General features: G+C 42.7%; 1 protein-coding gene across 3 annotated transcripts in view; it reads right to left on the bottom strand.

Moving 5' to 3' along the window:
- Positions 1-6687, bottom strand: part of TFCP2 (transcription factor CP2) — a 48428-nt gene extending 41741 nt beyond the window's left edge. The window contains exon 1 of one of the 3 annotated variants that reach the window (XM_065934396.1): positions 6117-6687. In XM_065934396.1, coding sequence (XP_065790468.1) covers positions 6117-6238 — 122 coding nt within the window. In that variant the 5' untranslated portion in view covers positions 6239-6687. The remainder of the gene's footprint in view (positions 1-6116) is intronic. The other 2 variants (XM_065934395.1, XM_065934394.1) reach the window with 2 other exon arrangements.
- Positions 6688-14908: the final 8221 nt, after the last annotated feature.

Genomic DNA, 14908 nt, shown 5'->3' with positions numbered 1-14908 from the left:
TGCCATTTGCAGCAACATGGATGAACCTGTAGAATATTATACTAAGTGAAATAAGTCAAAGACAAATATTATATGCTATCACTTATATGTGGAATCTAAAAAATAATACAAATAAATCTATATACAAAACAGACTCACTAAGAAAACAAACTTTAGGTACCAAAGGGGAAAGGAAGGAAGGAGGGATAAAAAAGGAGTATGCAATTAACAGATACAAACTATACATAAAATAGATAAACAACAAAGATTTACTGTATTACACAGGGAACTATATTCAATACATTATAACAACCTATAATAGAAAATAATCTAAAATATATATATGTATATATATAACTGAATCATTTTGATGCACACCAGAAACAAACACAATATTATAAATCAACTGCATTTCCATTGTTTTAAATTACAAAGCATACAAAGACACAGTTGCAGTGAGTAGGGGCTACTCTTTCTAGAGATGAATAGGCTTCTCACGGCAGTGTCTTCTCTTGTTGTGGAGCAGACTCTAGGTGTGCAGGCTTCAGTATTGACAGTTGCAGCTTGTGAGCTCTAGAACATGGGCTCAGTAGATGTGGCACATGGACTTAGTTGCTCCATGGCTTGTGAAACCTTCCCAGACCAGGGATCGAACCCATGTACCCTGCACTGGCATGCGATTTTTATCCACAGTACCAACAGGAAAGTCCCTAACACCATTCTAACTCAAATTCTTCCCAAAAAAAGGGGAGGAACACTTCCTAACATTCTGTGATACCAAAAGCCAGAAAAAGATACAGAACGGTACAGACCAATATCCCTTATGAATAAAGACACAAAAATCCCCAACAAAATACTACCAAACTGAATCCAATAGTACATTAAAATGATTCTAAACTATGACCAAGTGAGATGTATCTCAGAAGTGTAAGGATAGCTCAGACAAGGAAATCACAATGTAATACCCTGTATGATCATTTTGATAGAAAAGGCACAGGACCAAAATTCAACATCCTTTCATGAAACATGGAAACAAAGCTTGAAGTCACTGTGCTAAGTGAAAAAAAAGCAGTCCCAATAACCTCCAGGGCTTCCCAGGTGGTGCTAGTGGTAAAGAATCTGCCTGCCAGTGTAGGAGATGCAAGGGATGTGGGTTCGAGTCCCTGAGTCAGGAAGATCCCCTGGAGTAGGAAATGCTCCAGTGTTCTTGCCTGGAAAATTCCATGGACAGAGGAGTCTGGTGGGCTACAGTCCATAGGGCCACAAAGAATCACACACAGCTGAGCAACTGAGCACATAACAACTTCTAAAAGAATAAAATCTGTAGGAATAAATTTAACCAAGCATGTGAAATACTTGTACATTGAAAACTACAAAATACTCCTTAAAGAAATTAAAGATGACTCAAATAAATGGAAAGACACCCCATGTTCCTGAACTGATACACTTGGTATTATTAAGATGGCAATACTTCCAAAGTTATCTACAGATTTAATGAAATCCCTATCAAAATTCCAATGGCCTGTTTTGCAGAAACAGAAAGGCTTACCTTCAAATTTGTATGGAACTACAAGGGGCCCTGAATAGCAAAAAACAATAATGGAAAAGAAAAAATAAGAGGAATCACATTTCTCAATTTCAGAGCTTTTTTTACAAAGCTACAGTAATCGAAATAGTGTGGTACTGGCAAAAAGATATGTCAACCAATGGAACAGAATCGAGTTCACAAATCCTTACAAGTATGGCCACTTGATTTTCAATGGGACTACAAAGAACATTTAATGGAAACGAACAAATAGCTGGGACAACTGGCTATCTAAATACAAACAAATAGCTGGACCCCTATCTCACTTTAAATTAAAAGATTAACTCAAAATAGATAAACAACCTAACATAAGAGTTAAACTATAAACTCTTAGAAGAAACCACAGTGTAAATGGCCACAACTTGAATTTAGCAACAGATTCTTAAGAGCTGACATCAAAAGCACAAAGCAACAAAAAGAATAAATTGGACTTCATAAAAATTAAACACTGTTGGGGACTTCCCTGATGGTCCAATGACTAAGAATCTGGATCCCCAATGCAGGGGTCCAGGTTCAATCCCTGGTCAGGGAACTAGATCCCACTTCCTACAACTAAGAGTTTGCATACTGCAAGTAAGACCCAGCACAGTCAAATAAAAAACAAATAAATATTTTTTTAAAAAATTACACACTTTTGTGAATCAAAGGACATTGTCAAGAATGTGAAAGACAACATGCAGAACTGGAGAAAGTATCTACAAACCACATTATGTAATAATGATCTTGTTGTTGCTACTGTTTAGTCCCTAAGTCATGCCTGACTCTCCTGTGACCCCATCGACAGTAGCCTGCCAAGTTCTTCTGCCCATGGGATTTTCCAGACAAGAATACTGGAGTGGGTTGCCATTTCCTTCTCCAGGGCATCTTCCCCACCCAGGGATCGAATCCACATCTCCTGCAATAGGAGGTGGATTCCTTACTACTGAGCCACCTGGGAAGCCTAATAATCTAGTAACCAGAATACATAAAGAACTCTTCGACTCAACAATGTGAAAACAACCCAATTTAAAACTGGGCAAAGGACTCAAATGGGCTTCCCTTGTGGCTCAGCTGGTAAGAATCTGCCTGCAATGCGGGAGACCTGGATTTGATCCCTGGGTTGAGACAATCCTCTACAGAAGGGAAAAGCTACCCACTCCAGTATTCTGGCCTGGAGAATTCCATAGACTGTATAGCGCATAGGGCTGCAAGAGTCAGACACAACTGAGCGACTTTCACTTTCACAAAGGACTCAAATAGACCCTTTTCCAAAGAAGACACATGAATGGCCAACAAACACATGAAAAGTGTTCAGCATCATGGTCATCAAGGGAACGTAGAACAAATAATATCAGATCCTAGTTCACACTCACTGGGATGACTTTAAAACACAGAAAACAGGTATTGATGAGGATGCAGAGAAATATGATCCCTTGTACATTGCTGGTGAGAATGTAAAATGGTTGAGTTGTTGTGTAAAACAGCTTGGCAGATCTTAAAAAAGTTAAGTATACACTATACACCTTTTAGGATGGCCAAAATCCAGAACAATGACACCACCAAATTCTGACAAGATGTGGAGTAATACCAGAACTCTCTCACTTCTGATAGGAATCAAAATGGTACAGCCACTATGGAGGATAGTTTGGCAGCTTTTTACAAAACTAAACATACTCATACCATATGATCCAGCAATGGCATTCCTTGGTATCTGCCCAAAGAAGATAAAAACCATCTGCACACAGATGTTTATAACAGCTTTATTCATAATGCCTAAGCTTGGAAGCAACCAAGATGCCCTTCAGTAAGTGCATGGATAAGTAAACTGATACAAAGATATATTATTCAGTGTGACCCCCTGGACACCAGGCTTCCCTGTCCTTCACTATCTAGTCAACCACTAATCTACTTTCTGTCCCTATAGATTTGCCAATTCTAGACATTCCTAAGAAATAGAATCATACGTAGTCTTTTGTGACTGGCTTCTTTTATTCAGCATGTTTTCGGGGAATTTTATTTTAATTATAAAGTGTGTGCCATGTATTAAGACGTAAGGAAAAAATATAGAGACTATTAAAGGACCACTTATGAAAATAATACCGTTAATGAATGCAATGGCAGATGAAGAAACAAAACATCCAACTAAGATAAGTCATTTATAAAATATAAACCAACAGAGGTATAAATGAAACCATTTTAAGATGCAGTAGAAATAAGCAAATCAGGGTAAAACAAATACGTTAGGAAAATATTTTACAACACAAACTGCTGTTGGGACTTCCCTGGCAGCCCAGTGGTTGGCGGGCCACCCAGCACTGCAGGGGACACAGATTCGATTCCTGGTCCAGGGGAATCCCATGTGCCCTGGGATAGCCGGGACCGTGGGCCACAACTACCAGGCCTGCCCTCTAAACTACTGAGGCCTGCAATGCCTTAGGGCCCAAGTTCTGCATCAAGAGAAGCCACCGTCAACAGATGCCAGCACACTGCTACTAGAGAGCAGGTCCCTCTCACCCCAACTATAACACAAAAAGCCTTCACACGGCAACAAAGACCCAGAGCAGCCAAAATAAATAAACACATAAAAATTGTTTTTAAAATTGCTGTGAGAGAGAACATTTCCCTAACAAAGGTTTAGGAAAAGCAATCACAGGTTTAGTTAAAACAAGAAAAAGGGAGAGCAAAGAATCATTGTCTTTGAGTATAATCTCCTCAAATCAGTGTTTCTCAAAATGTGGTCTATGGACTATTTGCATCAAAATCACCGAAGAACTTGCTTTTAAAAAATCAGCTTTTTAGTCTGTGCCCCAGTCAATCACCAAAGATGGGATGCTGGAAATTATTTTTTATGTTTCCAGATGACTCTCATAAATACTACAGTTTGAGAACTAATATCTATTTAACACAAATTAATGCAAATGATCAAATGTGTGTAAGAGACAAGAGAATCATGACAATAGCAAAGTGCATGAAAAGGAGGAAGGGGAAAGAGGACAAAGAAAAAAATACTTGAAAAAAATTTTTACGCATTATGCTATTGAGAAAAAACAGTGATGTTTGAAAACCATTGTGGATTTAATGTTGGAAAAAAATTCCAAACATGTAATATACAAGGCATTCTACTAATACATGTGAGGACCACTCAGGATATGAATAGGAAAGCACTCATAAATGTAAGGTAAGGTCACATGGTAAAGAGAGCACACAGTTGATACCCAAATGTTTGCTAATGATGTTAAACTATTTTTACACCAAGTACAGCTATATTCAATTATCTCCATCCATAACTGTGATAACCTAGACACAACTTAACTTTTTGTGGTAGTAATCTTTATACGAACACCACCATAAATTGTCAAATATTATGTCAGTACTGACGCACAAGCTCAGGGTCAGGACATTTACTTGCAGACCAGGTTAATCTCTATTTTAATGGTAAGACCTATTTAAATAAGAACTGACAAAATTAAAGTTAAATTTCTCAAGGCTAAGAGCACTGCATGATAGAACTCAAATTTCCCTGAAAATTACTAAAATATGTATTAAAGGATGGCCTTTACTATTCTAACTATAAGCCAAGATTCCTGAAAATGAAGTATTAAATTCTAACTCATAATTTTACTTCAATGAGGAAAGTTCACTTTGGCTTAGCAGGGTTAAAGAAAGGAAGTTCACTTTTATAACTCTCAAAGACACTCACTAACAGAATACAAAATTTGCCCACTTTCACCATAAAAGGCAAAATCCCATTATAAACTCATAAACCTAATTAAAAACGCTAAATTCTAAAGTCTCTTTGAGTCACTTACTGAGATTAAGCCTTATTATGCATTTGGAAACCCAGTAATAATCCATCAAACATTAAGAAGCAGATGTTTCAACATTTCCAGACATGGCTCTTGCACATCTTTTAAATGACACAAACTATATTGGGGGAATGAAGTATCTAAGGCATGCAAATAAATTACATGGCAGGTTATGTTGCTTTCACAGGAGATTTTTATTTATTATCAATATTTGGCTTGATACATGAAGGTCTAGAAGCATCTAAAAGTTCTTGTCGACACTTTTTCATTTCACGGCTTGTGTTTCAAAAGTCAGAAACCCCAGAATTGAGTAAAGCCTGAAAGCTGGTTAAGATATAGATGTGTGGATTTAGGACCTCACATTTCTTCCCCCAAAGCAGTCAACCAATATTTATCATTAAGTCCCAACTCCCTAAACATCTCACATGTTCAATGTGGCCTCTTACTCACACAAGTCCAGTGCAACCTACTCACACATACATACACACACACACACACACACCCCAACAGTCTCCAAATCACCCACACTGGCACAACAGCCTCTCAACATTCACTTGGTTGCTAATCAAGAGCCATTCTTCTTGATACTGTCCATAATCTCTTTTTCCATTTCTACCACAATACTCACCCACTCAAAAAAGAAAAAAGTTCCTTTTCTCTAACCGCGGAGAGCTTCTCTAACTCAACACACCTCTTTTCCTCCCCCGTTATTCTCTATCCTGCCTTTGTTACTCAGAAGGTGCAGGGTCTGGGAAAATCTCACTCACCTCATGCTATAGGCACCAGCACCCAGTTCCTGGCCGATCCCGGATAGACTAGCATCAAAGTCCTGCACCAGCCCGGATTCAATCACCTCATCGGCCAGAGGCAGCTTCAGAGCCCAGGCCATTCTGGCTCCTTCCTTGCCCCAGGAGACAGTTTCTTGTACAAAGGCGAGTAGCGTGATTCTACCCAACCGGGGCAAGACTGCAAGACTGTAGAAAACTCCAAACCAAGATCTCCCACGCAGCACCCACCAAGCCACCCCCAAGCCCCACCCACACTTCCCACACAACTAATCTCCCGTACCCTTGGCTCCTCACTCTCGGCTACCCCGACTTCCAAAATCCCTCCCCCGCACCCAGGTCTCTGGAGCCGCGCGAGGGCCCTTTGGTTTAACTCTTCCAGACTGTCCAGAGGCAATCCTGGACTCCTCGCCCTCTCTTTGGGATCTCCCCTTGAGCTCGCGGTGGTCACTCGCTATTTTCCAAACAGACCCGCAGCAGCGACCCGATGCCTAGCCGGTACTCCCACGCCGCTTTCGCACCTTTCCCCCGCCCCTTTCCGCTGGAAATCCCCTCCCTCCCGGGAACCACTCTCCCTTTCCCCTCCAGGCCTCGTTTCCGGTCAGTCCAAGATCACTTCCGGTCACTTCTTCTCAATTCCACGGCTCTTAGAACCAAATCCAGGTTTCCACTGAGCCGACTCCCCGCCCTCCGCTGCCCCCAACGGCCTCAAAACATGGATGGAGAAAGCCCAGCACCGGTTTGAAACCCAGACTAGCCAGGCTCCTCCACCGCCCGCCGTCCCGGCGCCAACCAATCATGGCGTCCTCTTCCTTCGCCGGAGCGGCAAGTGTGACGTCACCCTAACATTAGCCAATTAAGAATCGTCTCCGCTGACCTTGGCAATGATGATAGGCTAGCGACTCCACGGCTCTCCGCCTCCTGAGATGGACTGGGCGATCTGGGAGAGGACTGGGCGTGCGTTAGGTGGCCGGGTTTAAACGTCTTTCCTAGTTGTTCCCGGGCTTCTGGCGTCCTCTAAGTAACTAGTCAAAACCATAAGGCGTGGGTGGAGCTCTAACTCTATTCTTATTGGACCTACACCCACCCCTGGCTGACTCTTGTTTGTTACCCAAACACTCCTAACTAGTGCTTGTATGCTTCTAAATACTCTCTCCTTAAACTAACCTCTCCTGGGGTCCAGAACCTATTTAAGTTCCACTTACCCGGATAGTCTTTTTATCTTCCGAATTCTCCTTTAATGCCTTTCAACAGGAAAGCATGAGATGGGTGAAAGTATTGTGGTTTTTAAAAGGTGGTGATCTAACAATGACACGTTTCTCATTAAATATTTTAAAAATAAAAAAATAATAAATAAAAGGTGGTGATCTGAAAATGAGGATTTGTGCTGGCGTCTTCATTTACTGGCTTAGTGACCAGAATAGTCAGTCGTTTGATCTTACCGAGATATAGCTTTTTTATGTTTGAAAAATGGGGATAAAACCATACATACTCCACCTTCTTCCACGTGCTCCATCTTCCTCCTTTGAGGTTTAAATAATAATGTCCATTGTTTCTTGAGCATCAACTATATACAAGGAACTTTTTTACATTATCGATAATCCTGAAAGCAATTGTAACTAGATTTACAATTCTAAATGTAAGTATTAATGACCTTCATTTTTCCAATAAGGAGAGGAGGCTGAAGCCTTAAATTCGCCAGAACTAAATTAGGGTGCCAATCTCAGAGTGGATTGTAAAATTATGTGATAATTTTATCATAAAGTTATAATTTTCACTACAAGACATTGCCTGTATGAAAGTGTTGGTTCATTACTGTATTCAAGTATTTAATTTGTACAATGTCTTGCAATAGATAGATACAAGTAGATAGATGCCTTTATCACTAGTGAAGTGAAGTGAAGTCACTCAGTCATGTCCGACTCTTTGCGACCCCATGGGCTGTAGCCTACTGGGCTCCTCTGTCCATGGGATTGTCCAGGCAAGAGTACTGGAGTGGGTTGCCATTTCCTTCTCCAGAGGATCTTCCCGACCCAGGGATCAAACCCAGGTTTCCCACATTGTAGGCAGATGCTTTACCATCTGAGCCACCAGGGAAGCCCCTTTATCACTAGTATGACCTAAAGAAAAGAGAATATATATATTTTCAGGTTTGTGTTCTAAATATCTCCTAGTATATTTCCTATATTCAATAGGGCTTTTTTTTTAATGCTTATTGAATTTAAAAAAGGAAAGATAGAAAAGAGGTTGAGATGAGGTTGACAGCATGCTTCCAGTTTCAACTAGAGTCTTCTATCTTTGAGGGCTCTGTCTTATCCATCTTCTTACTTTAGTAAGCCTAGCATCCAAGTCTTGGTTCATTCTCAAGACATTTAATATCTCTTCAATACATTTTTTTTCTTTCCTTGAGCCAGTTGTATCTCAAAATATGTGTTTGTGTGTAAAGCAAGGGGTCTTGAACTCAGAGAGGTGTCATAATCAAAATCCTTTATAAACAGGGCTTTATAATTTTGGGGGGCACATGGCATGTGGGATCTTAGTTTCCTCACCAGGGATGGAAACTGTGTTCTCTGCAGACCTCTTTAGAAATTGTCCTGAAAATTATTCTGTGATTTAGCAACTCCACTCTTCATATATACACTAGAGAACTCTTACACAGACACACCAGGAAACTTGTATGAGAATGTTCGTGACAGCACTATTTATAGCAACAAAATGGAACAAATATCTGCCAACAGGAGAAAGGATGAGTTGGAGTGTAATAGATTATTATACAGCAGTGAACATGAATACAGCTATATGCAAATACAGGAATAAATTAGTCTTAGAATTGTGGGAGAAAGGCAGAAATGCTCATACAGTATGACATCACTTTATAAAGCTCAAAACCCAGCAAAATTAAATGATATATCATTTAGGGGATTATACATACATAGGTGTTCCTTTTAAAAGGAGTGAAATGATAAACACAACTCTATTAATCAGTTCAGTTGTTCAGTCGTGTCTGACTCTTTACCACCCCATGGACTGCAGCACACTAGGCTTCCCCATCCATTACCAACTCCCAGAGCCTACTCAAATTCAAGTCCATTGCATCAGTGATGCCATCCAACCATCTCATCCTCTGTTGTCCCCTTCTCCTCCAGCCTTCAATCTTTCCCTGCATCAGGGTCTTTTCCAATGAGTCAGCTCTTCACATCAGGTGGCCAAAGTATTGGAGTTTCAGCTTCACCATCAGTCCTTCCAGTGAATATTCAGGACTGATCTCCTTTAGGATAGACTGGTTAGATCTCCTTGCAGTCCAAGGGACTCTCAAGAGTCTCTCCAACACCACAGTTCAAAAGTATCAATTCTTCAGTGCTCAGCTTTCTTTCTACTAATAGATGGTCACATCTAAGATGGAGAAGGAAATGGCAACCCACTCCAGTACTCTTGCCTGGAAAATCCCATGGACAGAGGAGCCTGGTCGGCTACAGTCCATGGGGTTGCAAAGAGTCGGACACGACTGAGCGAGTTCACTTCATTCCCTTCATACTTTATCACAGGAGATGGAAATGGCAACCCACTCCAGCATTCTTGCCTGGAGAATCCCATGGACAGAGGAGCCTGGCGGGTTGTGGTCCATGGGGTCGCAGAGAGTCGGACATGACTGAAATGACTAAGCAGGAGCACATCTAAGAAAAGGCAATGAGGTAGGCTAGGGGAGGAACTCAAAAGTAGCTTTAACCCATGGGAGTAGTTTACACAAGTTGAGTGGTAGCTCCATGGGTTATTGTTTCATCATTATTTTTCATAACTTACCAAAAAATGTATTCCTGAATATGTAACAAATATTACATAAATTAGCATCTGAACCAGGAACTACAGTCCGAGTCCCTAATTCTCTCAGCTGGCCTTTGCCTACAGTGATGCCTCCCTACTGGTGGTACAGTCCTGGGAACTGTACAGATACAGAGCAAAAAATAGCTAATAATAATGACAGGCTACTATTTACTGAGCCTTTGTTAGGTACCAAGCCCTGACTAGATGCTTTGTGTAGGTTATCTTATTTCATCCTCCCAACATCACCCCTGTAAGGAAGGTACTACTTTTAGATTCATTTCATAGATAAGGAAACTGAGGCTTAGAAAAACTAATTGATTTGTCCAGGATCACCCAGTGGTAAAGTCTGACTGACTAACCTTACACTCTGGGTATCTAACCATGGGGCACACCCCTATGGATAGTTATAACCTTAAAAAAAATAAATTTTCCATCCTTTCTTCCTTTCAGAGATGAAGTTTGAATCTGTGGAGAGGAGAATATCGAATTTTCAAAAACTTGTTTCCAGGAAGGAACGTTGGATGAAGTATGATTTATCAACAGTAAAATAGCTCAAAGGGAACAGATTGAAAAATAAAACAAAGAGGGACCTCCCTGGTGGTTCAGTGGATGAGAATCCACCTGCCTATGCAGCGGACATGGGTTCAGTCCCTGGTCTGGGAAGATTCCACGTGACATGGAGCAACTAAGCCTGTGCTCCACAACTACCGAGCCAGCACTCTTCAGTCTTCGAGCTCCAACTACTGAAGCCTGTATGCCTAGATCCTGTGCTCCAGAACAAGTGAAGCCATTATAATGCGAAGCCTGTGCACTGCAATGAAAAGTAGCCCCCATTCGCCATAACTAGAGAAAGCCTGGCACAGCAACGAAGACCCAGTGCAGCCAAATAAATAAATAAAAATCCCGCATGCCTAAATAAATAAACATTAAAATAAAGCAAGAGAGATTTATATTAATATTTGGAAGAAAACCATATTAGATATTTGGAAGACATAGCCACATCCAGAAATCCCATGGAGCCCTGTCCTCTGGGAAGTACCTAGAAAAAAGAAATACATATATTTCTTGGAAAGGTTTGAGGTTAAGTTTTAATTCTGAACCAAAACAAAGACTTCACAAAGGTCCTCCTTGCCATTCTAAAACAAACAGGTGAAATGAAAAGTGAGTCCTAAAGCTTGCCCCCCCCCCCATCCCAGCTGGAGTACAGATTAGCATTGAGCTAATTGGTCCTTGAGCCCAGGTCCACCTGAGGGGAGAAGACATCAGACAATGTTTACCCCTGGAATTCTGTGACTTTCAGAAAGTGAAATAAATTGAAAGTCTCTCAGTCGTGTCCAACTCTTTGTGATTCATGGACTACACAGACCATGGAATTCTCCAGGCCAGAAAACTGGAGTGGGTAAGCCTTTCCTTTCTTCAGGGGGTCTTCCCAACCCAGGGGTCAAACCCAGGTCTCCTGCATTGCAGGTGGATTCTTTATCAGTTGAGTCACATTTCAGGGGTAAACACTTTTACCCCAGGGAGTGGACTTTCCCCATTTTCTCCTTCTCCAATGTAACTACTCATGAAATTGGAATGCCAGGCCTGGAAAGAGGAATTCCAGGGGCAGTCCTGGGAGCTTTGCCTCCAAGAAAAGATCATCAGGTGTTCCCCTGGATATCCAGCAGCATCCAACAAGAAGTCAAAATTTTGTGCCCATAACAAAAATCATGGTTCCTATTAGGCCATTACTCATATAATAAATTTGAGTAATTAACCAGAACACCTGGGGCCCAGAGTTCCAAATTCAGTGTTCTGAACCATTGGGCCCATTGTAAAGGGTTCATTTCCCTAGACTAGGTCCTGAAACTAGACACTGTTTAGATAGAACACAGCAAGACCTACCCTGGAGGGTGGAAACATGGAAATCTTACCCAAAAGCTCGGGATAGATAGCACTCCCCAGGTCCCACCCTGTATGGGACAAAGTTAACCACACAGGCTTTAGAGACAGCACATCTTGATTTAAGGCCTAGTCCTGTTGCTCACAAACAAAGCAACCCTGAGTAGATGCCTCGTATTCTCTGCGTCTCAATTCCTTGTCTGTGTTAGTTGCTTAGTCGTGTCTGACTCTGTGACCCCATGGACTGTAGCTCGCCAGGCTCCTCTGTCCATGGAATTCTCCAGGCAAGAATACTGGAGAGGGTTGCCATTTCCTTCTCCAGGGGATCCTCCCGACCCAGGAATCGAACACAGGTGTCCCACACTGCAGGCAGATTCTTTACGATCTGAGCCACCAGGGGTCAGAAGCTTGAGGGCTCAAGCTCTCTGGAGGATCCGCACCTATCCATCCCCTGGGCTTTCTTTCTCATTCACTTAAGAGTCAGTCACTGTTGCTGAGGTCCCAAGTCAATTACCAAGCATTTTCCTCCAGGTACAGGAAGAGATCATTATCCAGGCTGACCTTTTTCAGGAACTATCTAGTTTTAACTCTTCATGTCTTCCTACATTCCATACGAAGAAGCTTTGAGTCCCAGTCTGGCTTCTTTGATGGACCCTGCAGTTGAGAGAAAAGGCATCTGAAGTGAAGGGCGGTCTTTCGGGACAGAGCCCTTTACCTGTGGAATCTGATGCCATCTCTAGGTAGATAATGTCAGAATTGAGTTGAATTTTTGGATACACTGCTAGTATCCGAGAATTGCTTGCTGATGTGGGGAAGCCTACACACACACACACACACACTCGGGTTCAGGAACCCAGAGGAACATCCCGAACTCGACAATAGAAACTGCAGTCCCTCCACACACCCACCCCTCTTCCTTTAAAGCCTTCTGGGGCCAGTTGCCAGGAAATACCCTCAACTGGTCTGAGCCAGAGATAACAGCTTCCGCTGATGCTTCTGCCAGGAGTTGTTGGGAGATGCCTGTCTGCATTCAGGGCCAGTCGCTGCCCAGATTCCATTCACTCCCATGAGTCACAGTCTAAACCTTGTAGTGCTACTATCAAAGCCTCTGAACCTGCTTTCTCCCAGTAACTTGAAGTCAGGGACTCGGCTCTTAGGATTTCCTTGAAAAAGTAGGTAGAAAATGCATTCAGTCATCTGTCTGCTATTTATCAAGCAATGCTTTGTGCCCTTGGCCTGGGTCCTGAGTAACAGCCTAACGTGGACAGTCAGTATTAGGATCGTGAGATCTATACCAAGACAAGTACTGGTTTCTGTGTCATTTTGGCCTCATTATTTCAAAGTCCTATAAAGTGCCTCTGATCCTCAAACCTAACATCTGTATCTTAGACATCTCTTGTCCCTTGGGTGGGGAAGGGATGGTAAAGCATGATTTAGAACCCAGCACAGTGCCTGACTCAGGAATTCTGGCTGGGTGGAATCAAAGGTGATGCCTTGTTCTCACCAGTTTAGATTATGTAGCCCAGACCTCATCAATACCAAGAAGATGGGGCAGGGGGATGGGGGAGGGAGAGTTGCAGGGAAGTATGGCATGAACCCTACTCCTAGGAGGGAGACCCTTTTTACAGCCATACTTTCCCAGTTCTGAACTTGTGTGGGGGGTATGCTCATAATATTTGTTGGCCTGGGAAACAGTACATAGGAAGATCCTCTTTAGTTCAGTTCAGTTCAGTCGCTCAGTCGTGTCCGACTCTTTGCGACCCCGTAAATTGCAGCACGCCAGGCCTCCCTGTCCATCACCAACTCCTGGAGTTTACTCAAACTCATGCCCATCGAGTTGGTGATGCCATCCAGCCATCTCATCCTCTGTCGTCCCCTCCCCCTCCTTCCCCCAATCCGTCCAAGCATCAGGGTCTTTTCAAATGAGTCAACTCTTCGCATCAGGTGGCCAAAGTATTGGAGTTTCAGCTTCAGCATCAGTCCTTCCAATGAACACCCAGGACTGATCTCCTTTAGGATGGACTGGTTGGATCTCCTTGCAGTCCAAGGGACTCTCAAGAGTCTTCTCCAGCACCACAGTTCAAAAGCATCAATTTTCCGACGCTCAGCTTTCTTCACAGTCCAACTCTCACATCCATACATGACCACTGGAAAAACCATAGCCTTGACCAGATGGACCTTTATTGGCAAAGTAATGTCTCTGCTTTTTAACATGCTATCTAGGTTGGTCATAACTTTCCTTCCAAGGAGTAAGCGTCTTTTAATTTCATGGCTGCAGTCACCATCAGCAGTCTTACCTATATCTAAATGTTTATAAAGCATGTGGGTGCATGCTAAGTTGATTCAGTCAGGTCTGATTCTGTGTGACCCTATGGACTGTAGCCTGCCGGGCTCTCTGTCCACGGGATTCTCCAGGCATGGATACTGGAGTGGGTTGCCATACCCTTCTCCAGGAAAAGCATAGATCAACCTACTTGTGACTAGTCCTGCCTCTCATCACGATAAGCACACCTTCATGATGACCCAGAAGGCCAGGTCTGCGTTTGGACTTTCAGGACTCCCTGAAGTTCTATGCTGGAATGTGTCTCAGTCCTGGCCCCCAGCCTGCCTCCTCTTAACCCCCTCGCAGCTCCACCTCACGCCATAAAGGGCTTTGTGCATATGTAGAGGCATCCAGCCTGCACAGCCAAGCTCTATCCACCCAGCTTTCTGACAAACAGCTGCCCCCTTGGCAGGGAATTCTGGGGTCCTAGGTATCAGGGGTGATCTGGAAAGAAAAAGGTCACATCCCCTTGACCCTGTACCCATAGGGAGATCATGGCAGGGAAGTAGAGTCCAGGACACTGATCCTCCTCCTCTCGCAATGGGATTTTCCAGGCCACAGGCTCTGCCAGCAAAGGCAGCTCATTCTCTGGTCTCTGACCCTGATTTTCTTACATCACCCTGAGAGGTAAAAGAGAAACAAGCAGACCAGTACAAAAGAAAAAATACTGTTTATTCCACACAACTACACCAAGTGCTTGCCCCCTCCCCCCATTCTCCCTCCCCCCCCCCCAACCCCTCACTCCAGC

This window comes from Muntiacus reevesi, chromosome 4 (genome assembly GCF_963930625.1).
Source record: "Muntiacus reevesi chromosome 4, mMunRee1.1, whole genome shotgun sequence".
In the NCBI taxonomy this organism is placed as follows: Eukaryota; Metazoa; Chordata; class Mammalia; order Artiodactyla; family Cervidae; genus Muntiacus; species Muntiacus reevesi.
This window is presented reverse-complemented; position numbering and strand designations above follow the sequence as displayed.